At 48.7% G+C, this 12,439-nt stretch overlaps 1 protein-coding gene across 6 annotated transcripts in view; it reads left to right on the top strand.

Annotated features, from left to right (window-relative positions):
- eml5 (EMAP like 5) overlaps positions 1 to 12,439 on the top strand; it is a 78,404-nt gene that overhangs the window by 49,109 nt on the left and 16,856 nt on the right. For all 6 annotated transcript variants that reach the window (XM_024437378.1, XM_024437376.1, XM_024437377.1 and 3 more), the window contains 9 exons: positions 702 to 839; positions 1,045 to 1,301; positions 1,568 to 1,780; positions 1,895 to 2,062; positions 2,744 to 2,850; positions 2,993 to 3,111; positions 3,344 to 3,530; positions 5,619 to 5,724; positions 6,149 to 6,242. In XM_024437378.1, the coding sequence (XP_024293146.1) occupies positions 702 to 839; positions 1,045 to 1,301; positions 1,568 to 1,780; positions 1,895 to 2,062; positions 2,744 to 2,850; positions 2,993 to 3,111; positions 3,344 to 3,530; positions 5,619 to 5,724; positions 6,149 to 6,242 (1,389 nt within the window). The remainder of the gene's footprint in view (positions 1 to 701; positions 840 to 1,044; positions 1,302 to 1,567; positions 1,781 to 1,894; positions 2,063 to 2,743; positions 2,851 to 2,992; positions 3,112 to 3,343; positions 3,531 to 5,618; positions 5,725 to 6,148; positions 6,243 to 12,439) is intronic.

Genomic DNA, 12,439 nt, shown 5'->3' with positions numbered 1-12,439 from the left:
TAATGGTCGGACCAAGGCGCAGCGTGCATAGAGTTCCACATGTTTTAATCAAAGAAACTCACCAAAACAAATACAGAAACCAAACAAACCGTGACGTGAGTGTAAACATGCACTACACAAAAGCAAAATCCCACAAAGCACAATGGGGAAATGGCTGCCTAAATATGATCCCCAATCAGAGACAACGATAAACAGCTGCCTCTGATTGGGAACCATACCAGGCCAACATAGATATATATAATCACCTAGATAACCCATCCTAGTCACACCCTGACCTAACCAACATAGAGAATAAAAAGCTCTCTATGGTCAGGGCGTAACAGTCACTGAAATTATCTGGTATATCCAAAGAATTGTTTACATATAGGTACACACATTCACTTCAGGTACTTATATGGTTCATGAGGGAATTGGACCCACGTGATTGCTAACAAAGTTGTCTCTCCCTTTGTCTCTCCCTCTCTCTCTGTCTCTCCCTCTCTCTCTCCCTCTGCCTCTGTCTCTCCCTTTGTCTATCCCTCTCCCTCTGTCTTTGTTTCTCCCTTTGTCTCTCTCTGTCCCTCTCTCCCTCTGTGTCTCTGTCTCTCCCTCTTTGTCTCTGTCTCTGTCTCTCCCTCTGTCTCTCCCTCTCTCTCTCCCCCCCCTCTCTCCCTCTGTCTCTCCCTCTGTGTCTCCCTCTGTCTCTGTCCCCCCCTCTGTAGAATATGGAGCCTTATAGATCATGCGCTGATAGCTCGCTGTAATATGGAGGAGCCTATTCGCTGTGCAGCTGTGAGCACAGACGGCATTCACCTGGCGCTGGGCATGAAGGACGGCTCCTTTACTGTCCTACGGGTCAGGTGAGTATAGGGCAGAAGTCAAATGGCACTTCTAGTTCTTTCTGATTAGCTTGGTATATGAACTTCATGTTAACTTCCTATTTTGTTTGCAATTCCATTACTCATTAACAATATGCCAGTTAGTGAATGCATGGATATTCAATTTAATTCAAGGAGGGTTATTTAAAGATGTCTTGGATGACAGTAACGCTCTCCCACTCCACAGAGACATGACAGAGGTGGTCCACATCAAGGACAGGAAGGAGGCCATCCATGAGCTGAAGTACTCTCCTGATGGAGCTCACCTGGCTGTGGGCTCCAATGATAACTCTGTGGACATCTACAGCGTGGTGCAGAGGTACAAGAAGGTGGGAGAGTGCATTGGCTCCACTAGCTTCATCACACACATGGACTGGTCCACAGACAGCAAGTATCTGCAGACCAATGACGGCAACGGAAAGAGGCTCTTCTACAGGATGCCGAGTAAGTCTGTCAATGACACGTCTCGGCATGTAGATAAATGACACTGTGAAGAGTCTTGCTGTCTATGGGAAGGAAGTCAGGATTTCTCTTGTGTCATTACCTCACTGTTATTAATTATATTTTGGTGCTATGTGTGTCATGATCTTTATGCTTTGTTGTGACAACAGTGACGTATGGCCATGAGACAAGATGTCATGATGACTAATGTGCTGCACATTTGATGTTTTAGTTGCACATGATGTAGTTATTATTGTCTTTCTACTCAGGCGGTAAAGAGGTCACCAACAGGGAAGAGTTGAAGCTGGTGCAGTGGTCCTCATGGACGTGTGTGTTGGGCCCCGAGGTCAACGGAATATGGCCCAAATACTCAGAGATCAATGATATCAACTCTGTTGACGCCAACTTTAATAATCAAGTTTTAGTAACAGCAGATGATTATGGATTAGTGAAGCTTTTACGGTACCCGTGTGTAAGAAAAGGTAAGGATTTCCATTGGTTCCTTTGTCCGGAGATGTGATGTTGTCAATCAATTCATTCATGTGATGTTTATGCATTTACAAATTCACGAAAAACAACTCTTCTCTCTATCCCAGGGGCAAAGTTTAAAAAGTATTTAGGTCACTCTGCCCATATAACCAATGCCAGGTGGTCACATGACTACCAGTGGGTGATAACTATTGGTGGAGCTGACCACTCAGTGTTCCAGTGGAAGTTTGTTTCAGACAGAAAGTCGAAGGAAGCTCTTCACATAGCACCTCAAGGTACATGACTGTCCTATTTCGATGACTGCCCCATTCTAGTCTACCCCAATGTGAATATGACTCTGAAGTGCAGACAAGTCTAGTAGACTCCGTGACCCTTCCCCTTGAATGATGTTCCTTATCCCAGCTAAAAGCTTTCTACACTAGGTCATAGATCCACAAGTATACATTTGAAGTGATACTAGCTGGAAGAGAACATTTGTGTTTGTATTCAGCTCCTACAACCTTGTCCTCATTTGTAAGTCATGTTTCTCAACTAAATGGTCTTAGACAGAGCTGTGCTGCGCTTTGTGAAATTAAACCACATACTAACTGCCATTCCATTTAATTTTCCTAATGGACCCAGCAAGTCAAAGCCTAACGGTGCCAGGGGTACTCAGTGCCTGGCCTTGGCACGGCCAACCGAGTTTCACTGCATCAGTATTTGTATGTCTCAGTCTGAGTAATAGGACAGTGGAACGGGGCAAGCAGTCCACCACTTAAGACTTTTCAAAGGCTTGCTTGATGAATATGAGCTGTCATCTTCATCCATCTGTGATCTTGGTCTTGGCTGAAATGGGACTCAATACTGGTTGTCTACTAGTTCTGGATTAGTGTGTTTAACCTTTATTAAACAAACTGTTGTGGGAGCATCTGGGTGGTAGAATAGATCTGATGAAGTCGTCTTCTTCTCTATTGCAGAGACGTTGTGCGACTCCAACAGTGAGGAGTCGGACTCGGACCAGTCAGACGTGCCTGAGATGGACTCGGAGATCGAGCAGGAGACACAGCTCACATATCGGCGGCAGGTTAGCGACACAACACCTGCTCTCCTCTTTGAAAATTACACATTATGTATGTTGCATATGAAAAACAAACAATATTAGATTGAGTAAAAACCTTAACAGATGTCAGAGAGTTAAATGCTTTATATTGTATTTCCATGTCCAGGTTTACAAAGAAGATCTACCTCAGCTCAAAGAGCAATCCAAGGAGAAGCACCGTGCGATGGCCATGAAGAAAAGAGAGAGAACACCAGGGAGCGGGTTGAAGCTACACTTCATCCACGGGTTAGGAGACCTCAGGCAGCACCACATACCACCGCCAAACATAACACAAACAAATCATAACCTGTGTAAAATGTTCTCACACCAAGCAAACCCGGGAAAGCACACACAATAATTCAACATCTGTATAGTCTTTATCTAACCATCTTTTCTACCAACAAAACCCCACAGCCAAAAGGTCCAAAATGTGAACGCTGTGTTCTTCCTCATTGTTTCCTGTGTTGTGGTGCTCCAGCTACAGAGGCTTCGACTGCAGGAGCAACCTGTTCTACACCCAGACAGGGGAGATAGTGTACCACGTGGCGGCCGTGGGGGTGGTGTACAACCGACAGCAGAACACCCAGCGCTTCTACATGGGCCATGACGACGACATCCTGTGCCTGGCCATACACCCCCTCAAGGACTTTGTAGCAACAGGCCAGGTAGGTAGCACTGCTAATAATTAAATATATACACTATCGTTAAAACATTTGGGGTCACTTAGAAATGCCCTTATTTTTTGAAAGAAAAGCACATTTTTGTCCATTAAAATAACATAAAATTTATCAGAAATACAGTGAAGACATTGTTAATGTTGTAAATTACTATTGTAGCTGGAAACGTCAGATATTTTTATGGAATATTTACATAGGTGTACAGAGGCCCATTATCAGCAACCATCACTCCTGTGTTCCAATCAAATCAAATCAAATTTATTTATATAGCCCTTCATACATCAGCTGATATCTCAAAGTGCTGTACAGAAACCCAGCCTAAAACCCCAAACAGCAAGCAATGCAGGTGTAGAAGCACGGTGGCTAGGAAAAACTCCCTAGAAAGGCCAAAACCTAGGAAGAAACCTAGAGAGGAACCAGGCTATGTGGGGTGGCCAGTCCTCTTCTGGCTGTGCCGGGTGGAGATTATAACAGAACATGGCCAAGATGTTCAAATGTTCATAAATGACCAGCATGGTCGTATAATAATAAGGCAGAACAGTTGAAACTGGAGCAGCAGCACGGTCAGATGGACTGGGGACAGCAAGGAGTCATCATGTCAGGTAGTCCTGGGGCATCGACTGTGTTAGCTAATCCAAGTTCATCATTTTAAAAGGCTAATTGATCATTAGAAAACCCTTTTGCAATTATGTCAGCACAGATGAAAACTGTGGTTCTGATTAAAGAAGCAATAAAACTGGCCTTCTTTAGACAAGTTGAGTATCTTGAGCATCATCATTTGTGTGTTCGATTACAGGCTCAAAATGGCCAGAAACAAATAATTGTCTTCTGAAACTCGTCAGTCTATTCTTGTTCTTAGAGATGAAGGCTATTCCATGCAAGAAATTGCAAAGAAACTGAAGATCTCGTACAACGCTGTGTACTACTCCCTTCACAGAACAGTGCAAACTGTCTCTAACCAGAATAGAAACTGGGAGGCCCCGGTGCACAACTGATCAAGAGGACATGTACATTAGAGTATCTAGATTGAGAAACAGACACCTCACAAGTCCTCAACTGGCAGCTTCATTAAATAGTATCCGCAAAACACCAGTCTCAACGTCAACAGTGAAGAGGCGACTCCGGGATGCTGGCCTTCTAGGCAGAGTTTTGCGGGTACTATTTAATGAAGCTGCCAGTTGAGGACTTGTGAGGCGTCTGTTTCTCAAACTAGACACTCTAATGTATTTGTCTTGCTCGGTTGTGCACCGTGGCCTCCCACTCCTTTTTCTATTCTGGTTAGAGACCGTTTGTGATGCTCTGTGAAGGGAGTAGTACACAGCGTTGTACAAGATTTTCAGTTTCTTTGCAATTTCTCACATGGAATAGCCTTCATTTCTCAGAACACGAATAGACTGATGAGTTTCAGAAGAAAGTACTTTGTTTCTGGCCATTTTGAGCCTGTAATCGAACCCACAAATTCTGATGCTCCAGCTACTCAACTCGTCTAAAGAAGGACAGTTATATTGCTTCTTTAGTCAGAACAACAGTTTTCAGTTGTGCTGACATAATTGCAAAAAGGTTTTCTAATGATCAATTAGCCTTTTAAAATTATAAACTTGGATTAGCTAACACATTGTGCCATTGGAACACAGGAGGGATGGTTGCTGATAATGGGCCTCTGTACGCCTATGTAGATATTCCATTTAAAAAATCTGACGTTTTCAGCTACAATAGTAATTTACAACATTAACAATTTCTGAACTGTATTTCTGATCAATTTGACCCCATACTTTTGAACGGTAGTGTAGTGTGTGTGTATATTGTATATACTTTTTTCCCCTTTTAGGTGGAAGTTTACATTTTGTTATATATTTTCAGAGACTGGGATAGAGTAGCTAGGGCCTAAAGTGTATAGAGGCTGACCTCTAAAGATGCCTTTAGGAGCTGGAGGGTCTTCTGTATATGCTTATGGTGCAAAGTAACTAAAGATAATGTCCTAATGCTAACACTGACCTGGAACTGTTGCATTGCCCTGTGTGGGTGTGGAAGTTGCTGTGGATGCGTGGAAGCTAATTGTTTCTTCTGTCTGTCCAGGTGGGGCGAGACTCTTCCATCCATATATGGGACACAGAGATGCTGAAACCCATGTCTGTGTTGAAAGGATTCCACCAGCTGGGAGTGTGTGCCCTAGACTTCTCAGGTAGTACACCAGGGCTGTTTAAAGATGCTTTCCATACACTCTCCAGATAGTGTAACACATTGAACACAACAACTCATAATTGCTTTAACCTAGCCTGACATTCTCAGTCAGCCATGGAGAAAAATAACTCTTCCTTCACACAGGAAATGGGCGAGTTGAAATGTGTTCCAATTTAGAAGCATGGCGCTGAACAACCCTTTTATGGAGATAGTCTGTGTACTGTGGCAGGCTGGCAGCATCAAGGCAAAGGCTCTCATCTCTCTCCTGATAATTGGCCACAGACAGAGGCGTAGCTGCCATTACCTGCCATGGATCAAACCTATACCAGGCTAGTTTACTGTTCCTCACAAAACAAGAGTAAATAGAGAGGCTCTCTGTGTGAATTTTGAATTGATTGAGGTTGTGTTTTGTTGTTCTTCCTCAGCGGATGGCAAGCGACTGGCCTCGGTCGGGCTGGATGACAACCACACCATTGTCCTTTGGGACTGGAGGAAGGGGGAGAAGCTCTCAGCCATCAGGTTAGTACAGTACAGTAGCTGTTATGGCATCTCAGATGATCCATTCAGATCTCAGCAGTCTCCTCAATAGGCAGACTAGAGACATCAAAGGTCAAGATAAGTCCTAAGGGTTGACATTCTTCAGGAACGCTCCACTTACTGATGAAAAACAAGACTAGAAAATGTTTCTCAGTGAGTTAGCTCATGATATATATACAGTAACAGTCAAATGTTTGGACACACCGACTCATTCAAGGGTTTTTGTTTATTTTGACTATTTTCTACAATGTAGAATAATAGTGAAAACATCAAAATTATAAAATAGCACATGGAATCATGAGGTAACCAACAAAGTGTTAAACAAATCAAAATATATTTTAGATTTTAGATTATTCAAAGTAGCCACTTTGCCTTGATGGCAGCTTTGCACACTCTTGGCATTCTCTCAACGAGATTCACCTGGAATGCTTTTCCAACCATCTTAAAGGAGTTCCCACATATTCTGAGCACTTGTTGGCTGTTTTTCCTTCACTCTGCGCTCCAACTCATCCCAAACCAACTCAATTGTGTTGAAGTCGGGTGATTGTGGAGGCCAGGTAATCTGATGCTGCACTCCATCACTCTCTTTCTTGGTCAAATAGTCTGGAGGTGTATTGGGTCATTGTATTGTTGAAAACAAATGATAGTCTCACTGATCGCAAACCAGATGGGATGACGTATCGCTGCAAAATGCTGTATTAGCCATGCTGGGTAAGTGTGCCTTGAATTCTAAATAAATCACTGACAGTGTCACCAGCAAAACACCCCCACACCATCACACCTCCTCCTCCATGCTTCACGGCGGGAACCACACATGTGGAGATCATCCGTTCACCTACTCTGCGTCTCACAAAGACATGGCGGTTGGAACCAAAAATCTAAAATTTGGACTCATCAGACCAAAGAACAGATTTCCACTGGTCTAATGTCCATTGCTCGTGTTTCTTGGCCCAAGCAAGTCTCTTCTTATTATTTGTGTCCTTTAGTAGTGGTGTATTTGCAGCAATTAAACCATGAAGGCCTGATTCACGCAGTCTCCTCTAAACAGTTGATGTTGAGATGTGTCTGTTTGTCACGACTCCGACCGAAGGACACTCCCCTTCCCGTTCAGGTGGCGCTCGGCGGTCGTCGTCGCCGGCCTACTAGCTGCTACTGATTATTTCCTCCCCCTCCTTATGTGTTGATTGAGTGCACCTGTTTTGAATTAGGTAGTAGGCTTTATTAGTCAGTCGGCCCGCAGAGTTCCTTGTGCGGGATTAATTCTTGTGACCATCTGTTTAGTGTACTTGTGTGCACGTCTATGGGTTTTGTGGTTTTCCCATTTTGAGGGTTTTCCCTGGACCGTTTTAAGTCCCCCTGTTTGGGGGCATTTGTTTGTTCATTACGCCCTGTGTGTTCGTGAGGGTTGGCTTATGTTCGCCGTTTGTCGGTGCATTAAAATAGCACTCACCTGAACTCTCTGCTTCCTGCGCTTGACTCCTCACCCACTACACTCAGATCGTTACAGAATCCCGCACCACTGAGGAATGGAGTCAGCAGGAGCAACAGCCACTCCCCTCCCATCGATGGAAGAGAGGGTTCTACATCACACCACCGTTCTCCATCGGATCGGAACGGCGATGGATCTGGTGATGGAGAGAATGGACCGATGGGATGGGAGAGAAGCGGTCTCCCCTCTCCACCTTCGGCCCCCTCCTCAGGACTCCCCATCTCCCGACTCCAGCACCCTCCGTCTTACGCTCCCGAGGGTCTATGATGGAGCGGTAGCAGGGTGCCAGGGGTTCTTACTCCAGTTAGAACTGTACCTGGCCACCGTCAGACCTACTCCCTCGGGAGCGGAGAGGGTGAATGTCCTCATCTCCTGCCTCACGGGTCGTGCTCTGGAGTGGGCAAATGCAGTTTGGAATGGCCCAGACTCAGCTAAGGAGCACTACCCCTAGTGTTTGACCATCCTCCAGATGGCCGAGCGGCGGGAGAACGACTATTCCATCTCCGGCAGGAGAAGAGGAGCGCCCAGGATTACGCGTTGGAGTTCCGTACCTTGGCAGCAGGATCCGGGTGGAACGACAGGGCCCTTATCAACCACTACAGGTGTAGTCTCCGGGAGGACGTCCGCAGGGAGCTAGCGTGTCGGGACACCGCTCTTTCCTTGGATGAGCTAATTGACATGTCCATCCGACTGGACAATCTGCTGGCTGCCCGCGGGCGTTCGGAGAGTGTCCTGTGTGTTCCACCACCCAGCACCTCCACTCCTGTTCCGATGGAGTTGGGAGGGGCTTTGCCGAGGGGTACCGGAGGAGGAGGCTCCCTCTGCACCAACTGTGGTCGGAGAGGACACACAGCCGATCGGTGCTGGGGGTCCGTCTGGGAGTCGAGATGGCAGGCGGAACATTTCTCGATCACCCCAGGTGAGTCAGCACCAAACTCACCCAGAACCCCTGTTGGTCACATGTTTGTCTTGATTTTTTTCTTAAATTTTTTTCCCTCTTCCCAGCATAGGGCGCTAGTCGATTCAGGCGCAGCTGGGAACTTTATGGATCGCGGACTTGCTATTAAATTAGGTGTTCCACTTGTGCCGATAGATTTCCCTTTCCCGTGCACTCCCTAGATAGCCGGCCATTAGGGTCAGGGGTGGTCAGGGACCACGATCCCACTGGACATGGTAACGCAGGGGAATCATAGGGAGCGTATCAGTCTCTATATTATTGATTCGCCTGCGTTTCCAGTGGTGTTAGGGATTCCCTGGCTGGCCCGGCACAATCCTAAAATTTTGTGGAAACAGGGGGTTCTCCAGGGGTGGTCAGAGGAGTGTTCTGGAAGGTGTCTGGGAGTTTCCGTCGGTGCCACCTAGGTGGAAAGTCCAGACCAGGGTCCCACAGTGTGCATTCCCCCCCGAGTATGCCGATTTGGCAATCGCTTTTAGTAAAAAGAAGGTGACTAAATTACCACCACATCAACCGGGAAGGGATTGTGCGATAGATCTCCAGGGTAACGCTGCGCTTCCCAAGAGTCACGTGTACCCATTGTCCCAAGAGGAGACGTTGGCTATGGAGACATATATCACGGAGTCTCTGGGACAGGGGTACATTCGGTCCTCCATTTCACCCGTCTCCTCGAGTTTCTTTTTTGTGAAGAAGAAGGAGGGAGGATTGCGTCCGTGTATTGATTATAGAGGTCTAAATGCCATCACAGTGGGGTTCAGCTACCCACTACCTCTCATTGCTACGGCAGTGGAATCCTTTCAGGGAGCGCAGTTCTTCACAAAATTGGATCTCAGGAGCGCGTATAGCCTGGTGCGTATTCGGAAGGGAGACGAGTGGAAAACCGCATTTAGTACCACATCGGGCCACTATGAGTACTGCGTCATGCCGTATGGGTTAAAAAATGCTCCAGCCATTTTTCAATCCTTTGTAGACGATATTCTCAGGGACCTGCACGGGCAGGGAGTGGTTGTTTATATCGATGACATTCTGATCTACTCAGCCACTCACGCCGCGCATGTGTCTCTGGTACGCAAGGTGCTTGGTAGACTGCTGGAGCATGACCTATACGTCAAGGCTGAGAAGTGTGTGTTCTCCAAACGAGCCGTCTCCTTTCTGGGTTATCGCATTTCCACCTCGGGGGTGGAGATGGAGGGTGACCGCAGTAAGGCCGTGCGTAAGTGGCCGACTCCAACCACGGTAAAAGAGGTGCAGCGGTTTTTGGGTTTTGCCAACTACTACCGGAGGTTTATCCAGGGTTTTGGCCAGGTAGCGGCTCCAATTACCTCACTGCTAAAGGGGTGCCCGGTGCGGTTGCGATGGTCGGCAGAGGCGGACAGAGCTTTCAACAGATTGAGGGCGCTGTTCACGGATGCACCCGTGTTGGCGCATCCGGACCCCTCTCTAGCATTCATAGTGGAGGTGGACGCATCCGAGGCTGGGGTGGGTGCCGTGCTATCACAGCGCTCGGGTACGCCACCAAAACTCCGCCCCTGCGCTTTCTTCTCGAGTAAGCTCAGCCCAGCGGAGCGTAACTATGATGTGGGGGACCGGGAGTTGTTAGCGGTGGTCAGGGCTCTGAAGGTGTGGAGACACTGGCTTGAGGGGGCTAAGCACCCCTTTCTCATCTGGACCGACCACCAAAATCTGGAGTATATTCGGGCAGCTAGGAGACTGAACCCGCGGCAGGCAAGGTGTACCATGTTTTTCACTCGATTCCGGTTCACTTTATCATATAGACCGGGCTCCCAGAACGTGAAGGCGGACGCACTGTCCCGCCTTTACGACACGGAGGATAGGTCCGCCGAACCTACTCCCATCCTTCCGGCCTCAAAGCTGATGGCACCGGTGGTATGGGAGGTGGACTCGGACATCGAGCGGGCGTTACGGGCTGAACCCGCGCCTCCTCAGTGTCCGGCGGGGCGGAGGTACGTGCCGCTTGGTGTTCGGGACCAACTGATTCGGTGGGCTCACGTCCTACCCTCCTCGGGTCACCCTGGGGTGAGGAGGACAGTGGGGAGCCTTCGGGGAGGTATTGGTGGCCTACCTTGGCTAGGGACGTTAAGGTTTATGTCTCCTCCTGTTCGGTATGCGCCCAGAGTAAGGCTCCTAGGCACCTTCCTAGAGGGAAGTTACAACCCCTCCCCGTTCCACAACGGCCATGGTCACATCTATCCGTAGATTTCCTGACCGACCTTCCCCCGTCTCAGGGCAACACCACGGTTCTGGTGATTGTGGATTGGTTCTCTAAGTCCTGCCGTCTCCTCCCGTTGCCCGGTATCCCAACAGCCCTACAGACTGTGGAGGCATTATTCACCCACGTCTTCCGGCACTACGGGGTGCCGGAGGACATCGTTTCTGATCGGGGCCCCCAGTTCACGTCCCGAGTATGGAGGGCGTTCATGGAGCGTCTGGGGGTCTCGGTCAGCCTGACCTCCGGTTATCACCCCGAAAGTAATGGGCAGGTGGAGAGAGTAAACCAGGAGGTGGGTAGGTTTCTGCGGTCGTACTGCCAGGACCGGCCAGGGGAGTGGGCGAGATACATCCCCTGGGCTGAAATGGCCCAGAACTCACTACGCCACTCCTCTACTAATGTGTCCCCCTTTCAGTGTGTGTTGGGGTACCAGCCGGTCCTGGCACCGTGGCATCCGAGCCAGACCGAGGCTCCTGCGGTGGAGGAATGGGTGCAGCGCTCCAAAGAGACCTGGAGGGCCATCCAGGAATCCCTTCAACAGGCTAGTGGACGGCAGAAAATGAGTGCTGACCGCCACCGCAGTGAGGCCCCCATGTTTGTACCAGGGGACAGGGTCTGGCTCTCGACCCGAAACCTACCCCTCCGCATGCCCTGCCGGAAGCTTGGGCCGCAGTGTGTAGGGCCGTTCAAAGTCCTGAGGAGAATAAACGAGGTGTGTTATCGATTACAACTCCCTTCCTATTATCGTATTAACCCCTCGTTTCATGTGTCTCTCCTCAGGCCGGTGGTAACTGGTCCCCTACAGGACGGTGAGGTACTGGAGGTCCCTCCTCCCCCTCTGGACATTGAGGGGTCCCCGGCGTATACGATACGGGCCATTCTGGACTCGAGACGCCGGGTGAGGGGCCTGCAGTACCTCGTGGACTGGGAGGGGTACGGTCCGGAGGAGAGGTGCTGGGTACCCACCAGGGACATTTTGGATCCGTCAATGTTGAGGGATTTCCATCGCCTCCATCCGGATCGCCCTGCGCCTCGTCCTCCGGGTCGACCTCGAGGCCGGTGTCGGCACGCTGCGGGAGCCACGCGTCAGGGGGGGGGTTACTGTCACGACTCCGACTGAAGGACACTCCCCTTCCCGTTCGGGTGGCGCTCGGCGGTCGTCGTCGCCGGCCTACTAGCTGCTACTGATTATTTCCTCCCCCTCCTTATGTGTTGATTGAGTGCACCTGTTTTGAATTAGGTAGTAGGCTTTATTAGTCAGTCGGCCCGCAGAGTTCCTTGTGCGGGATTAATTATTGTGACCATCTGTTTAGTGTACTTGTGTGCACGTCTATGGGTTTTGTGGTTTTCCCATTTTGAGGGTTTTCCCTGGACCGTTTTAAGTCCCCCTGTTTGGGGGCATTTGTTTGTTCATTACGCCCTGTGTGTTCGTGAGGGTTGGCTTATGTTCGCCGTTTGTCGGTGCATTAAAATAGCACTCACCTGAACTCTCTGCTTCCTGCGCT

Source organism: Oncorhynchus tshawytscha, linkage group LG11 (genome assembly GCF_018296145.1).
Source record: "Oncorhynchus tshawytscha isolate Ot180627B linkage group LG11, Otsh_v2.0, whole genome shotgun sequence".
NCBI classification, from domain to species: Eukaryota; Metazoa; Chordata; class Actinopteri; order Salmoniformes; family Salmonidae; genus Oncorhynchus; species Oncorhynchus tshawytscha.
Note: the sequence above shows the minus strand (reverse complement) of the source record. Positions and strands in the feature narration are given on the sequence as shown.